This window comes from Sinocyclocheilus anshuiensis, unplaced genomic scaffold, assembly GCF_001515605.1.
Source record: "Sinocyclocheilus anshuiensis isolate Anshui unplaced genomic scaffold, SAMN03320099.WGS_v1.1 scaffold476, whole genome shotgun sequence".
Classification (NCBI taxonomy): Eukaryota; Metazoa; Chordata; class Actinopteri; order Cypriniformes; family Cyprinidae; genus Sinocyclocheilus; species Sinocyclocheilus anshuiensis.
The window spans coordinates 609355-626830 of NW_015554139.1; the positions used below are offsets into that span (position 1 = coordinate 609355).

A 17476-nucleotide genomic window follows, 5' to 3' on the forward strand; every position below is an offset into this window, starting at 1 on the left:
ACATCAAGGTGTATGCCGTGCCTCCAAGCTTTCTTACTTGTTTTGCTAATAAACGTTCTACGTTTCTTATTTATTTGGTTATATATTATACATATTTACTTAGCCTATTTCCAGTTTTGTATACCTCTTTAAACTTTATGTAAGTTATTTGTTATTTTATTTTAGGCATTGCCTGCCCTATAGCATGGTGTATTTTTATTTGTTTTGTTAATAAAAGTTCTATGTTTTATATATATAGGCTAAAGTGAGTTTGACGTTGTATTCAAGCAATTGACGCCGAACTGACGCTATTTAAAAGTTAAAGTAAAATGCACACGCCGCTTTCGCAAGCTATTTAAAAGCGAAGGAAACGAGAAAAAGAGGAAACGGCCCCGCCCCCACGGTGATACCAGTATTACTGGTGTTGTCATACATCGATTAATCGGCGGGAAAATTTCCTCACTGTCACAACCCTAGTATGCATTTGTGATCGGAGAAATGACAAACAACAAGCGCTACTCTACAAAATTTGCGTTTGAATCATCAGTTGCCATTTCTGTCCTCACAAACCCCCACCCTCTCAGCTCTCTCCTCAGCCATGGGTTACTGTTGCCAGGCTACAGCAGAGGCCTGTTGGTTCGTTTGAGCACAGGCCTGAAAGCCCGGCTGTTTGGGCCACTGCTCCCCCGTCCTTAAACAATAGGGTTCTGACTACTTTAGCTCTTTTATTTGGCCCACAAAGTGCTCCCCTACCCCCACTTTGGTTCCTCTTTGAGAAGATCGGGAGCCGGGAGGGGGCAGTTGGGGGAGGGGGGACAGGCTCTAGTTGGCAGTTTGGTGTCAGTATGGGCTCTTCACAAAGGAATGGAGCGGCTATATGCCAGACACTGCCATAGACTTTTTTTCTTAGGGGACTTTCGGCATTTTGATACCCAGAAAGTTGCTTTAAACCTCAGATTTCCATTGTTTTCAAAGCAAACAAAACAGGGTTTAGTTTCAGTGACATTAATAGCAGGTGACCTACACTCAACTTACTTCCTACTAAGGAAAGAGTTGACTTTGTGAAATACATGGTTATTGTCTTTCACCTCAGTGTGGGAAGGATGGCTTCAAGTACCCAGGAGATTGAAATCCTGTTGGGAACTCTCTCGTGATTGGTGCCTCCTGGACCATGACTGACCAGATGAAGCTCTTTCAGGGAAAAGCAGTGTGTTTTTGCTTATCGTCCACAAGTGTTGTGACCTTAGACTGCTAGATGATTGTATGGTATTGTGCTAAAGAGAATAGTATCAGGTGACTTTGCCACAATGACCCTGAGATCAGGAAAAATGGCATTAGGTTTCAAAAGCAAGCAGAGTTGCCGAACTTCACATACATTAATCATTCCAGCTGCAGCATCCAAAAAGCCCCTGTGTGCATGCATATATAAGTTACAAAAGTCTTTGAGAGTCCAAAAGGCTTTCAGGTCCCATGAAATTCTTTTGATATGCTATGGAGATACACCTATACAATATTTTTGAATGAGGCCCTGTCCATTGTTTTTTCAATCTGACATATCTTGTGGTTTCTCAGCATCCTAGGAGAGGAAAGTGTTTGTAAGTTACACAGCGTGTTTGAGTGTGCATGTGAAGTATTTGTGGAGGTGTTTGACTGCATCAGTTCCCTGAATTGTTTGTTTGTCTCTCAGTTAAGAATCATTGCTTAATTGTCAACCTGTCCGATTGCTTCATTAACCTACTTTCAACAGTATCAGGAAAAGTGTGCTGTGACTGTGCTGCTATACTTGTGCATGTGATCTAACAGCCTGCATTCATGTGTGTGTTTGTGCACATCTGTTTGGAGATTTACAGACAGAATAGTGCCATTGTTTTGGGTGTAATCCTTTAAAGAAGCAGCAAGAAGGCAGATAGCCAAAGCAGTCCTGACAGATGTGAACAGTTGTTTAGTGCTATTTGCAGCTGGTGTGAACCATCATTGGTGTTGTGACATTGGGGGATTACTGTTTTTGCCCTCTTCCTAACTCAGCCTTTTCTACTCTGATATTACTTAGGGGCCAGGGGTCCAGTCTTGGTGTATTTGACTCAATAGTAATGCTGAGAAACATCCCACACCTGGCTAAAAGCGAAACGGCTAATTTCCATCCATATGACACTCAAAATTGTTCAAATTCTTCTTTGTAGAACATCCTCACTCACAGTGGAGCTCCTGCCAGGTTGAAGTGAGTTGTTTTTCACTCTGAAAGTTCTGATAGGACTCTTGGCTGTATGTTTTTAGACGATTGATATGAACAGCCAAGGACCAGACAAAAGATTGTGTGTTTTGGCTGCAGAACACCGTGTGAGGACAAATATCCTAACCTCCCCCTGCTGCTACTTGACCAATATCTATCTACACATTCTCACACACTTTCACCAAGGGTTTCACGATGCAACAAGTAGGGAACTCCAGCATGGATACACACACACACAGAGGGAATCAGTTCCAAAACTCACACACACACTTGCATGTTATCATGTTTTGCAAGGCCAGAGGCTCCCTTTCTTTGTGTGTGGAAATAGCACTTGTCAACACATCCACAATTCCTCATAGTCCAGTAACTCTTTGAAATCCCACGAGCAGTTCCTCAGTGTGCCTATTGTGGTCCATCCAAAAAGTTTCTCTTTTGTTTAACCACTTGCTGACCACACTTTTTTTAAATTTTGTAGCAAAGGATACATGTAAAAATAGCCCAGTTAGAAGATGTACCCCAGAATCTGACCTGTTTGGCCTTCATCGCACATTCCTAACTGCTCATGTACACATGCACTCATTCACTCTGCACATTTACATCAACTGCTTCTTAGAGCCAAAGACAGGATAACAACAGGTTGTAAAGTAGGCTCTGTCTAGGTATTTTTCAGCATTAAAAGGCCCATTGCCCGGAATGGTTATTTTTTTAAGGGCTTGAGTATCAGACTGCATGCTAGTTGAACCTTGATGCGGGTCTCCTCCCCGTCTCCTCAAAACTCTTAGTGCCGCAACTCCTAGTTTCATTTTTTTCATGACCCCCGAGATTCCAGACATAGTTAATTTGCCTCTAAATAAACCCAGCCAAACCATGACAAATAGCCAAGGGGATGAAGGGTAGGGGGTGATTGGTGGGGTGTCGTCTGTGAGGTTCCCACAGCAACAGGGATCTGGTATTCAGAAAGAGTGTGAGTGTTTTCAGAGTAGGAGATGAGGGATTACAGGAAATATGATATGACATGACTCTCCGTACCGGACTCTTCCCCCATCCCACCCTCCAAAAGACATTCTCTCCCTAACAGACGCCCCTGACCTGCCCCCCACTACACTGCCTGACATTATCATCACAATCAGACTGCTGACCTCTGACATTTGACCTCCCAGCATGTGAAGGGTTCATAAGGAAAAGCAGTGTGCCGCGTTGGTGGCTTCAGGAGATGGTATTCATGAAGAATTTTTTCTTATTGCTGCTCTGTTTCTTCATTGTTTTCAAAGAAAAACTCCCCACAGACATGTAGTCTTAACTTATGAAATTTCATGTAGCTGGCTGTATTGAAAAAGAGTAATAACAAACATGATTAATTATGTTTTTGATACCAGCCTTCAGTTTGGTTCAGTAGGCCTCTTTCGCTTCAAATTCTCAGACTTTGATTAAAGAAAAGAAAAGAAAAACAACCAACCATGGCCGGGAAATACACGTTTATGTTGTGAAGTCAACAGTATTACTGTTAAGCAGACATCACTAATGAACGTGAGTGAAGCGAGTTAACATTTTTATTTTCTTCCTCAAGCACTGAATTTTATACTTAAAGGGGTCATATGATGTTGCTAAAAAGAACATTATTTGGTGTAATTAAATGTTTATGCGGTTTAAGTTTCAAAAAACACATTATTTTCTACATACTGTACATTATAGTTTCTCCTCTATGTCCCGCCTTTCTGAAACGTGTCGATTTTTACAAAGCTCATCGGTCTGAAAAGCGAGGTGTGCTCTGATTGGCCAGCTATCCAGTGCGTTGTGATTGGCCAAATACCTCAAGCGTGTGACGGAAATGTTACGCCCCTTACTAAAAAGGAAAACTTGAAATCACATCAATGACCCCTTTAACATAACCGTTTCTGTTCAATATCTGACATAAATCTCTTTAATCATAAGACTTGGGCTTCTCAAAGCCAACAACTTAAGATTGTAAGCTTAAGCTTGGCTCCGTTATATCTGTTTTTTGGTTCCAGGTCCAGAATAGTATAATACTCCCATATGAAGCATTTCTGTAGGTGTGTCCTCCAAACAGAACACTGTGGCCTCTTATAGATCTTACAGATCCTAAAAGGCTAGCAGGCTTCCGCTGTGGTGAAGCAGAGGTCTAAAATGGCACCCCCTATAGGCCAAGCCCTTATCTGAAGCCCTCTCTGAGGTCAGAGAGAAACTGCTTCAAATAAGTGTGGGGGAGGAGATGCCAGCCACAAAAGAGGCAAAACAACAAAGGAACAAATAGCTCAGTGTAAAAAAGTGGTCATCCTGTAACAGAAAGAGGAGGAAAATCCATTGTTGTCTCTGCCCAGGGGTTGTTTTACAGTGAAAAGAGAGAGAGGGCCTAAGGGGGGACACAGAGAGAACAGACCATCCCAGTGCTTGTCATCAGCTTCAAAAGGTGTTTTTGATGTGGGACTTCATCCTGTGGCGGGTCTCCCTGTGTGGGTGTAGGGTTACCCAACACACACTGGCTTCTTAAGCCTAGCTTACCAAAGGCCCCAGAACCCATGAGAGAGACTGCCTTTATTAAGAAAAAGTTGTTTATTTTATCGTATCTGTTCAGTTTCAGGTCCCACTCAATTGTCAATCAAGATAACGTCCTGTACTGAAAAGCATAGAATTGGAGCAAAAAGAACTGTATTCAACTGCCACAAAGTGGCTTGACCACCATCTCATACCTATGGTTTGTTGTTTCCTGTCTTTTGAGTGGTCTCCATTGTGAAGTTAACTCATTGAACATTGTATACAGTTTGCAAGGTCTCATGGGTGAACACAGGCAATTCTGTCATTCACAATCCTGGAATGCAAACTGGCATGGAGAGAAGCATGCTTTCCGGATTGGAATACCAGATAATGTGGAAAGTGTGCTCTGCTGTTTTGGTCAAGGCAGACATGTATGCAACATCTGGTGGATAGCATGAAATTGAGTATTTTTCTATGTTTGTGCCTGTGTGTGTGTTTGTGTGTGTGTGTGTGTGTGTGTGTGTGTGTTATCACCTGCTCACTAACTTTGTATTATATAAGATATTAGGGATGCACGATATATCGGCCACCATATCGGTATCGGCCGATAAATGCTCATTTTTTCTGTTATCGGTATCGGCCCGATAAGAAAATTTGGCCGATATCTTAAAGCCGATAAATAATGCATTATTTCCTTCAGAGACACTTCAGATGCGCGCTGTTCGTTTGCAGCCTTTTGTGCAATTGTACGTTGTAATATTGTGTTTATTTGATATATATATAATTTATCTCATATAGAATGCGTTTGGTTAAGTTAAAAGAGTGCTTCAGTTTACCGGTGATCATCTTTAGCTCAGCGCACGCAGCTCAAACAGCAGTGCACAACATTAATAACTATGATTGGGAATGTCGTGTATATAACATTCTAATGAGAACATTATTATAATAAAACGTTGTGAATTCTTTGGGTTTAGTTGCTGTGTTTCAGCGCGTTGTTATGGGAAGAGTGCATCCACAACAGGATCACACATTCTGACTATAGCACGCAATAACTGCGTCATTTTGTCGGTTATCGGTATCGGCCAAAATTTTCATATCGGTGCATCCCTATAAGATATTTCATGGTTAGATGTTCTTTGCATGAGTTTGGTGAGATACTTGACATTGGTTGTTGATAAAAGTTTCTGATGTCCCACTAAAATGCTTCTATGTTCAGGTGGTCATGTTCTAAATTTGTGCCCCTCGACAGATGCCGGCCTGGTTATATTGGTTTGCTCTGTCAGCATATGGACCCCTGTCACCGCTCACCTTGTCTAAATGGAGCAGCTTGCAAGAGCCAGGTAGCCAACGGAATCCCACAGTACACCTGTGTGTGCCAGCGGGGGTTCAGAGGTAAGGATTAGGGTGTCTTCATGTTGTCATGATACAGTTTGTGGAAAATATAGGTCTGTTTGTGAATGATGCTTCTTGTGTTTGCAGGTCAGGATTGTTCCCTGATTGATGCATGTGCCACAAATCCCTGTGCCAACGGTGCCCGTTGCACCAATTGGAATAATCACTACAACTGCTCATGCCCACCTGGGTATCAGGGCAAGAACTGTCGCAATGATATTGATGAATGCCGCAAACCTGGAAAGTGCCTTAACGGTGGCATTTGCATGAACACACATGGCTCATTTCGCTGTGAGTGCCTTGCTGGGTACAGCGGGCGCACATGCGAGATGCCCACCCAGCCCTGCGCCCCCTCACAATGTCTCAATGGGGGCACCTGCCATCAGACCGGTGACCAAACCTACGAGTGTGCTTGCTTGCCAGGTACAAACAGACAAAAACCATGCAGGCATTCATGTAGACACACACCCTTTATCATATTCCCATACTCATTCTTATCCCTCGGATTCGGGGTTTCCCAAAGCGTCTGGACTTTCCAGGCAGTGATACCTCATGCTTTGCTATTAATAGCTCAGAGTGAGAGAAGGATACACAGGAGAGTGAGTGAGAAAGACAGTCAAAGCGTGGAAGAGAGAAAGCGAGTGGGCTGCTGTGGCAGGAATTTACTTTATGGCCTTTCTGATCCCCTCTGGGGAGCAAGCAGGAAATGTCTCTCACCAAAGAGGAAGTCATTGAAACCGTGAGAGATTATAAAACAAGCAAACATGGCAGGGAGTATGGCCCTCTGGAGCAGAGCTCTGTCAGGTCCTGGCTTTGCTGCTGTGGGAACCGCCGTGAGAATATGTAAACACTCAACACCCACTGAACCTTTTTACTGCTCACTTTACTCTGTACATCAATTTATGAATAGCTGTGGAGCAGGATTAAGTGAAAGTTAGTAGGTGTGTTGGGGAAGAGAGGAATAGATCAGACATTATTACTACCACAGTTACCTCCCTGTTTCCTGTGTCATACCATTTAATTTCTCCGCCTAGGCTTCAGGGGACACAACTGCGAGGAGAACGTGGATGACTGCCCTGGACACAAGTGCATGAATGGTGGGATCTGTGTAGATGGTGTCAACACATACAATTGTCAGTGTCTGCCTGAGTGGACAGGTAAATACACACTTTTTTCCATGTGTACTTTTAATTTTCCAGTTAAAATAACTTGACATTTGTTTTTCTGTCCTTAGGCCAGTATTGTGCTGAGGATGTCAACGAGTGTCTCATGCAGCCCAATGCTTGTCACAATGGTGGCACATGCTTTAACACTATTGGAGGACACACCTGTGTATGTGTCAATGGCTGGACTGGGGATGACTGCAGTGAGCTGGCTCACGTGGAGGGGCCAATTCTTTCTGATTCCATGCTGTCGTCAGTGCACTGGCCCCGGCCCACACTCTGTTTCACCTGAATGGAGTGACACACAAGAGCAGCACTCTGCTGATTATAGAACGTGTGTTCTCAATGGAGAGATGACCACAGGGCATCCTGTGGACAGTAGGGTGTGGTGCTTCTAGTCAAAGCAGGGGCCCCAGTTTGCATAGATGGAGCAATTCTCCATTTCCTGTGAAACATGAACTTGCTGTAGGGTGCAGTGTAGCAGAACATCTCAGTCGGTACATGCTTTAACACCATTGGAGGACACACCTGTGTATGTGTCAATGGCTGGACTGGGGATGACTGCAGTGAGAATATTGACGACTGTGCTACAGCTGTCTGCTTCAATGGGGCCACATGTCATGACCGTGTGGCCTCCTTTTTCTGCGAGTGCCCGGTGGGCAAAACTGGTACGACTATCTTCATCATCGCTCCTTATTTGTAGGTTTTATCCATTGTTAGTCCAATTAGTCACATTATGCTGTTCCTGCAGGTCTGCTCTGTCATCTGGATGATGCTTGTGTCAGTAACCCCTGTAATGAGGGGGCAGTGTGTGACACTAACCCTCTGAACGGCCGCGCCATCTGCACCTGCCCTGCTGGGTTTGTTGGTGGAGCCTGCAACCAAGACATGGATGAATGTTCCATTGGTAAATTTACTGCATTGTGAATGCCTCCCTCTTGTTGATTCTTTCTGTCTCTTCCTCCTTTTTGTCTCTGTCAGTAGAGAGCAAGTATTAACTGACTCTTCTTTCTCTCTCTTGTGCCAGGTGCCAACCCCTGTGAGCATTTTGGGAAGTGCGTAAACACGGAGGGCTCATTTCAGTGCCAGTGTGGACGGGGTTACACTGGCCCTCGCTGTGAGATTGATATCAATGAGTGCCTGTCCATGCCCTGCCAGAACGACGCCACCTGCCTGGACCGTATCGGCGAGTTCACATGCATCTGCATGCCTGGTATGTCAGTGAACTTGACCTTAACTTACACAGAAACACTAAATCTGCTTCTAATCAATGTGGACTTCCCGACTGTATGACTATGTAGACCTACTTAAGAAAACATGCAAAGTCCAGAAGAGGATTTGTTTATGTAATCACTTATTTGAGAAGGGTAATCAATTGAAATAGAAAAGCTTAGTCCACATGGGTAAGTCACAGAAACCACAGACCAATACTGGCTTTGTGTCTTCAGCACATATACCCTGCACGACATGCATCTTTGGTTTTTTGGGGAACTATACAAATCGGCGCTGGGAGCGGGGTGTATTAGGCAATCTGGGAGAGAGGGGGAGGAGTGTGCAGTGAATTATAATGAGATCTTGAGTGGTGGGAATGGAGTGGAACAATGGGGCCCCTCTGTGCTCCGTTCCTCGCCCTTCGCACATAGAGAGAGAGCAAACTTTTTCCCAGCACTTTCATCCCCTCCCCCCACTTCTGCTCATACCCCTTTCAATTCCACAGACACCTCTTCTTCCCCACCCTCCTTATCATCGCCGACTTGGCCCTGGCTCACGTGGAGGGGCCAATTCTTTCTGATTCCATGCCGCCGTCAGTGCTCTAGCCCTGGCCCACACTCTGTTTCACCTGAATGGAGTGACACACAAGAGCAGCACTCTGCTGATTATAGAACGTGTGTTCTCAATGGAGAGATGACCACAGGGCATCCTGTGGACAGTAGGGTGTGGTGCTTCTAGTCAAAGCAGGGGCCCCAGTTTGCATAGATGGAGCAATTCTCCATTTCCTGTGAAACATGAACTTGCTGTAGGGTGCAGTGTAGCAGAACATCTCAGTGTGCGTCTGTGGGCCCCTGTGTTGTGAGAAACTGCAGTCTGAGAACCGTCTTCAATGCATCAAGGGTTAGAACTGTGTTTCACTCATGGTTGTCTCTCTACCAGGCTATCAGGGGAAGTACTGTGAGGTGGATGTCGACGAATGTGAGAGCAACCCCTGTGTAAATGATGGCATCTGCCGAGACATGGTCAATGGCTTCACCTGCACCTGTCAGCCAGGTATGAAACATGTAATTTACCAGCATCACCAGATCAACAGTATGTGTCAAAAGAATGCAAAAAGGTCATTTGTGTGGTCGCATAATGTACAATCTTGATTCATGTAATAGCAGGCTAAACCCAACTTTACCCCCTAGCCTGATAGTGTTTTTGCGTAATTACTCATTAGAGTGAGGTCTTGAGCGCTATGCAACTGCGTGCCCAAACAAAGACACCATTGTGGCCACTCTACACAAGCACCCCTCCTCTTCCCAACTTGTCCACAGAGAAGGGACAGCAGTCTCACCCGTCTCCCTCTGCATAGAGATGGTGGGGGGAACAGCAGCCCTGCTAATGAGATTCTTTTCCATGTTCGCAATTTACATCTGGGGCAGACAACCCCGCACCCCCCCATTTAGCTATTGAGCCTGTAGCATTTGTGCAAGGAAAGAGGGAGGGCCGCTGGCCTTGAAGAAAACAATTCTAGCATCTCCCCCTCTAACCTTCTGCCCTAGGCATCAACATAGATCCGATCATAACACTGTTAATCAACACAACACCCTCTAAAGATGCAGAAATTAATATTTCTGTGGGGCCCCAGCCTTTTTTATGAACTTACTAGCATGTTTTCCCAGACAGGGGATATCAGTCAGTGTTTAAGGCCCACTGCCCCCTCAGTGCCTACACAACTACTCATTTTCCAGATAATGTCATTATAATCACTACAAAAATATAAAGAAACTTGATAAATGTCTGCCAATATACATATAATAGGCCAGATAATATTTAGACATAGATCTCAAAAATTATCCACATACACAGGATAATGCACAGATCAGATCTAGAATATGATTGATAAAAACATTTTCAAATCTAGTCTAGGCCAGATTGTGATTGATGGATGGATTCAGATAATGAAAAACCTGGGCATATTCTATCTGGAAGAGAATCAAAACACAGTGTATGTTAATAATGATATACAGCACTAAGAATTCAAATGGAGATTCAGTGAACCTTCTTTGAAAACTCAATTCCACTTTAGCTTAAAATAACCCAAGGGGCAGACATCTCCAACTAGGCCGAGCTCTACTGCCCCCAAAGCTGAACCTAATGACCTGACCAGTGTGTGGAGCTCACCTCTGCTGCCTCAGACTGACCTCTAACCCCTATGTTTGCCTGTCCCAGGGTTTACTGGCACCATGTGTCAGATCGACATAGATGAGTGTGCCAGCACTCCCTGCCAGAATGGAGCCAAGTGCATTGACCGTCCCAATGGGTACGAATGCCGCTGCGCTGAAGGTAAGCTGCTAAATGAAGATGTTTGTCTGATTGTGTGTGCCTGCTGTGCAAGAGCTTTGTGGAGCCCTTCAGGGTTCAAAGTCAAAATCATCATCACTGACTAGATCCAAACACCTGAACGTAGTGATCTCAGGGTCAGATGCTTCTTGTTTCTATAATCGTTCTGCTGGGCAGGCTGAAGAGAAGCCCAAGATCCCCCTCCTTTGCCCTGCAGACGCCAATGTCACAGGGTCACCAAGGCCGGCAGCTGCTGATGAGGGGGGTTATGCTCGGTCATCACCCCGACATCTGTTCATCTGTAACCCACAATGCATACCCACACAGCACCGTATGGCATAACCAAAGCTCCCAGCATTCACTTTCACATAGTTGTGCCTGTAGGAATGGCTATTTTCTGGTTTTAATTTATCCAACAAATTAGCATGAAATTGTATGTGAATGTTTTGGGCTTAAGATACAGTACATACTGCATGTGTCACTAGGCTTTTAGAAAGCACAGACATGGAGTTTGTGTATTGTCTGAAGCAGCCTGCTGTTTGATATTCTCTGTGCTCCAGTTCCCCTCTGCTGAGCTGTCCCGTTAGCTGGGACGTAGGGTATTGTCCTGCCTCCCGAGGGAACAAAAAAAGCAGGTCTGTGAGGCCTGTGAAGGGCTCTCTCTCTCTCTCTTTCTCTCTCACCACCACAGCCCAGCCCTGCCCTGCTCCTCACAAGGCCGCTGCCTTGACAGCCTGTCGGCATGGAAACCACGGGAACAGAGACTCCAAACTGTAGAAGCTTTCACAAGAGAGAGAAAGAAGGAAATAGAGGTAGCAGACAGAAAAGAGAAAAAAACGGATTGAGACTAGGAAAAGAGGAGAGAAATTTTCAGACCAAAAAAGCAAGGGGGGGCAGTCAAGGGGTTGCTGGTTAAGAAGGATAAAGGGTACAAGCGAAACCGAGGAAGTATTTACACCCCAGACAAAAACACAAATAAAGGGCATTGAATCACTCATGCAGACTTTGTGAGCTACAGTGGTCATGAGCAGACAGAAAGAATATCGAAATAGTAGGAACGAGGACAATGCAGTTTCGTCTCACCTAGCTTGTGCAGTAATGGCCCACAGAGGGGAAATTGTTCCTGACAGGCAAGAAACACAAACACAGGAACCTGTAGAGCAGCAGAGACTTTATGCAAATCTGATACCTCTCCATACTCACTACCTCACTCAGTCCTTGAGATGTCGGGTAAGAAAAGTACCATTCTCTGCTTATTCACTCCTACACATCTCCTCTTTGTCTTCAGGTTTTGAGGGAAGGCTGTGCGAGAGCAACATTGATAACTGTAAGCCTGACCCGTGCCACCATGGCACTTGTGTAGATGGCATTGCCAGTTACACTTGTAACTGTGAGCCTGGCTACACTGGCTACCGCTGCGAGAACCAGCTCAACGAGTGCCACAGCAACCCCTGCCAGAATGGTGGCAAATGTGTGGACCTAGTCAACAAATATATCTGCCAGTGTCAACATGGCACTTCAGGTGAGGGATGATGTATCAATAATTCAACTGCATTTGTTACATTAGGTTTTCTGTGTTTCATATTAAAAAAGGTTTTTGCTTCTCACACAGGTACCAACTGTGAAAACAACTTTGACGACTGTGCTAGCAACCCTTGTGATTATGGAATCTGCAAAGATGGCATAAACCGCTATGAATGTGTCTGCAAACCTGGCTTTACCGGTGAGACGGAGAGATCTTCCCCTCTCTTTTCTTATACAAATTAATGAAAAGTTCGCAAATTCAGGGATATGCAGAAAATAAATTTCTCTCTATAAATTTCTCTCCCTTTCAGGGCCTCAGTGTAAAGATGAGATTGACGAGTGCCAGTCTAATCCCTGTCGCAATGGAGGAACCTGCATAGATGATGAGAATGGTTTCCACTGCCAGTGCCCTGAAGGCTTCCATGACCCGTACTGTTATTCACAAGTGGACGAATGTGCCAGCAGCCCATGTTTGCATGGGGCCTGCAGAGACGATCCTAATGGGTACAGTTCCATAACAAACTTTAAAACTAGCAGGAAGTAAATAAATGGGGACTTGTTTTGAGTGTGACTCTTGTTTGTATTGCTCCTGCAGCTATCGATGTGACTGTGAGCCTGGATGGGTGGGTAAGAACTGTGACCTAGACCGAAACGATTGTTTGCCCAGCCCCTGCCAGAATGCAGGCACCTGTTTTGACCAGCTCAATGGTTTCACCTGCAAGTGTCGGCAAGGTTTTAGAGGTGAGATATACGCTACATTAGCACAGTATGCCTACTACAATAATAACAACAAAAAGAGATTTTATTACACATTGTTCTACCGAAAAGTACAGACTGTCCTCTCATATTTATTCAACCTCTGCCACTGAAAAGGGTCTAATGTTTCCCTAATAAAGCATTAGAACTCAGACATAACTCCCCCTACTGCAAGTTCTTAAAAGATTGCACTCTTCTTGCCAATAGCTACATTCTGACAGCTGTCTTCCATCCTCAGGTAACTTATGTCAGGTGAACATCAACGAGTGTGCCTCCAGCCCGTGTCTAAATCAGGGCACCTGTGTTGATGGAGTCGCCAGTTTCACATGTCTCTGTGAGCCACCTTATAGCGGACCCACCTGTGCAGAACTGCTCACACCTTGTACTCCGAACCCCTGTGCCAACCATGCTTCCTGTGTGCATACACCTGACTACCATGGCTACCAGTGTAACTGCCAACCCGGATGGCAGGGTGAGTCAATAAACGCATTCTGATTCAAGTCTATAAGAATTGAGTTTGCTAAAGAATGTCTAACTCTAAGTGTCCTTCCCACCACAGGTCAGTTGTGTAACACTGACATAAATGAATGCACCTCTAACCCCTGTAAGAACCGCGGGACCTGTACCAATACTTTGGGTGGCTATGTGTGCTCCTGCCGTGCTGGCTACACTGGACCCAACTGTGAAACAGATATTAATGACTGCTCACCAAGTGAGTCAAACGGAACAGAAACCAGGTTTTTATTGCTGGTCTCACAAATGAAATGGTTTCAAGTTTTCTTCACGGTCTCATAGTGTTTTTGGTTTTGTCAGACTCCTGTCTGAACGGAGGATCCTGTACAGATGGATTAAACACATTCCGCTGCAGCTGTCTGCCAGGCTTCACAGGGGCACGCTGTGCTACCGAGGTAAATGAGTGTCAGAGCGCCCCCTGCAAGAACGGAGGCGCTTGCACAGACTACATCAACAGCTACACTTGTACTTGCAAACCAGGCTTCACAGGCCTTCTCTGTGAGACCAACATACCAGACTGCACTGAAAGGTGAGCCCGTGAATTCGCTCATACCTTATAAAAGAAATGCTGTAGCCAATAGTAGCGCAAAAACAAATAACATCCTCTATTTGTTTTAGCTCCTGTTTTAATGGAGGCACCTGCACTGATGGGATCAACGGGTTCAAATGTACCTGCCGGTCAGGATTCACTGGAGATTACTGCCAGTACGAGGTGAACGAGTGTAACTCTCAGCCATGCCTTAACGGAGGAGTTTGTCAAGATGCCCTCGAGTCATATCGCTGCTCATGTCCAAAAGGCTACACTGGCCCCCGTTGCCAGGTATTAATTCCAGATTATGCCATAACCTAAACATGCTTGCAACTTTTCTAAAGTTACATACAATAAAAAATTAATTGGAATAGAAGAATGAAATAAAAAAATAAACAACTAAAATCAGTGTTAAAATAGAATCATTAAAATAAATTGTTTCTTTTTATCTCTCTTTTAGTACCCAGTTGATTGGTGCAGGCCGTCTAACCCATGCAAGAATGGTGGTCGCTGCAGACAGAAAGATGCCTCCTTCACATGTGACTGTTTGGGAGGCTGGTCAGGTCGTTATTGTGACATCCCAGGAGTGTCTTGTGTAGTTGCAGCCAGACAGAGAGGTATATAATATTGCATGTAACTTTATTTTACAAATACAGTTTAAATATGATCTTCTCATTGTTAACTGTCCAAACAGGACTCCAAACAGATGAGCTTTGCCACCATGGTGGACACTGTGTCAATACTGGCAACACACACTACTGCAAATGTCATGCAGATTACACAGGCAGTTACTGTGAGTCCCAGTTTGACCACTGTGAGAACAAACCTTGCCTCAATGGTGCCACCTGTAGGAGCTACATGGGAGGATTCACCTGCGATGTGAGTGATCTTAACACATATATTATCATTTGTATTAGTATAAAGCCTAATTACCTATAGAATATGAAGAACCGGTTTTGAACTGACATGCTTTTCCTCCAGTGCATGCCTGGTTATGAGGGGAACAACTGCGAGAGAGAGGTCAATGAGTGTCAGTCTCATCCATGTCAGAATGGAGGAACCTGCATTGACCTGGTGGGACATTACATCTGCTCTTGCCCTCCAGGCACACTGGGTAAGATAGATTTCACAAATTACATTTAAAATTATCAATTTACCTGACCTGGAGTAAAATGCAAAGAATCGAAGTCTCAAGTGCAAAAATCCAAATATACAAAACTGTTCAAAACTTTGGGGTCAGTAAAGTTATTTGTTTTATAAAAACACAGTAAAGAACACAGTAATGTTGTTACAATTGAAAATAAGCCTTTTCTGTTTTAGCATATTTTAAAATGTAATTTATTCCTGGGATGCAAAGCAGCCATTACTCCAGTCTTCAGTGCCACATGATCTTTCAGAAATCATTCTTATATGCTGATTTGATGCTCAGTAAACATTTCTTATTATTATCAATGTTGAAAACAGTTGTGCTGCATGATTTTTTAGGATTCTATGAAGAATAGAACAAAAAGAGCATAATTTAAAATATAATTTTTTGTAACATACATTACTGTCACTTTTGGTCAATTTAATGCATCCTTGCTGAAAGTATTCATTTATTTCAAGAAAAAAATCTTACTGACCCCTAACCTTTGAACAGTAGTGTACATAGTTAGACATAGGTTGGAATAATGTCACTGTAATGTTTTTATTATGACCTTTTTAGGGGTCCTCTGTGAGATAAATGAGGATGAATGCGCAACTCCCTCATGGCCTCGGGGCATGCCCAAGTGTCAAAACAATGGCACCTGTGTGGACAGGGTTGGAGGGTACAGGTGTAACTGCCCTCCCGGCTTCACTGGAGAACGCTGTGAGGGAGACATCAACGAGTGCCTTTCCAACCCCTGCAACCCCTCCAACAGCTTGGATTGCATACAGTTGCCCAATGATTACCAGTGCATGTGCAAACCTGGCTTCACAGGTGAGGGATGTCTGAAAACTGAAAAATGTGTCTGTGATTTACATAAACAACATTGTAATGTGTCTCTGAATACTCACTTCATTGTGTCTTCAGGACGAGGGTGTCAGAATAGATTCAGTGTGTGCGAATCTCAGCCCTGTAAGAACGAAGGGGTATGCTCCGTGTCCAGCAGCTCGCCACTGGGATACACTTGCACCTGTCAGCTTGTGAGTATCCAGGCCTTATATGATATAAACTATAGCATTATGATCTTTACTGTACTATTAAACTTCAAAAGCAACTACTTAACTCCTCCTTGTCTCTTTCTCAGGGGTACGCAGGTGCTAACTGTGAGAGGAGCATGAACTGCAAAGAGCTGCCTTGCTACAATGGTGGCAGCTGTACTCTTACTTCACGAGGTGCACGTTGCACCTGTATTCAGGGCTTTGGCGGGCCACTGTGTCAGCACCGCAGCAATGACGGCTGCTCCTCCAAACCTTGCCGCAATGGAGGCTTGTGTTCAGAGGAAACCAGCTTCCCTTTTTTCCACTGCCAGTGCATCAACGGCTGGAAAGGCAACCGATGCGAACAGGAACCAGGGCCGATGCCACTTTGCCCTAATGCTGAATGTCACGGCAAGGCCAATGACGGTGTGTGTGATAAAGAATGTAATTTGTTTGCCTGCCGCTGGGATGGAGGCGACTGCTCTCTGGCTGCGAACCCCTGGGCACACTGCACAGACCCTCGCTGCTGGCGGCTCTTCAACAATAGTCAGTGTGATGAGTTCTGCAACAATGCAGAGTGCCTTTATGATAACTTCGACTGCAAGAACAAAGAGAAAGTCTGCAAGTAAGTCTTGTACTAAGTCTAATCATGCTTCATAGGACTGTTTATGTTGGCCTTCCTCTAAACACATTCTCTTTTCCCTCAGCCCCATCTATGAGACATACTGTACCGACCATTACGCAGATGGGCTCTGCGACCAAGGCTGCAATACTGAAGAGTGTGGCTGGGATGGACTGGATTGTGCAGAGAAGATTCCAGAAGACCTTGCAGAAGGCGTCCTGGTTATTGTAGTTCTGCTGCCTCCCGAGGAGCTGCTAAGGACACAAACTGCTTTCCTGCAGAAACTAAGTGCAATCCTGCGCACCACATTGCGTTTCCGTTTAGATCAGAATGGGGAATACATGATCAGACCCTATAAAGGACATAAGACACGCATTAAACGGGAGCTTCAACCTCAGCAAGAGGTCATTGGGTAAGTTGGGGTTACTGAAGTAATCAGTGCAATGAAATCTCATTTACTTTTTTACCTTTGTACAGCGAAATTTTGCATTCCTCATGAGCATCGAGTTTCTTGAACTTGGAACATTGACCAATATAAAACAGCTTAGTTTGGAAGTACACCTCTCAGTAAG

At 44.5% G+C, this 17476-nt stretch overlaps 1 protein-coding gene across 1 annotated transcript in view; it reads left to right on the forward strand.

The window, feature by feature from the left end:
- Window positions 1-17476, forward strand: part of notch3 (notch receptor 3) — a 31218-nt gene that overhangs the window by 7345 nt on the left and 6397 nt on the right. Inside the window, exons 3-26 of the mRNA XM_016463075.1 lie at window positions 5952-6094; window positions 6182-6517; window positions 7129-7251; window positions 7329-7388; window positions 7752-7925; window positions 8009-8164; window positions 8285-8470; window positions 9409-9522; window positions 10687-10800; window positions 12086-12319; window positions 12410-12520; window positions 12633-12825; window positions 12917-13062; window positions 13316-13549; window positions 13637-13789; window positions 13891-14119; window positions 14209-14410; window positions 14580-14736; window positions 14814-14998; window positions 15101-15233; window positions 15825-16079; window positions 16173-16285; window positions 16390-16907; window positions 16990-17316. Coding sequence (XP_016318561.1) covers window positions 5952-6094; window positions 6182-6517; window positions 7129-7251; window positions 7329-7388; window positions 7752-7925; window positions 8009-8164; window positions 8285-8470; window positions 9409-9522; window positions 10687-10800; window positions 12086-12319; window positions 12410-12520; window positions 12633-12825; window positions 12917-13062; window positions 13316-13549; window positions 13637-13789; window positions 13891-14119; window positions 14209-14410; window positions 14580-14736; window positions 14814-14998; window positions 15101-15233; window positions 15825-16079; window positions 16173-16285; window positions 16390-16907; window positions 16990-17316 — 4596 coding nt within the window. The remainder of the gene's footprint in view (window positions 1-5951; window positions 6095-6181; window positions 6518-7128; window positions 7252-7328; window positions 7389-7751; window positions 7926-8008; window positions 8165-8284; window positions 8471-9408; window positions 9523-10686; window positions 10801-12085; window positions 12320-12409; window positions 12521-12632; window positions 12826-12916; window positions 13063-13315; window positions 13550-13636; window positions 13790-13890; window positions 14120-14208; window positions 14411-14579; window positions 14737-14813; window positions 14999-15100; window positions 15234-15824; window positions 16080-16172; window positions 16286-16389; window positions 16908-16989; window positions 17317-17476) is intronic.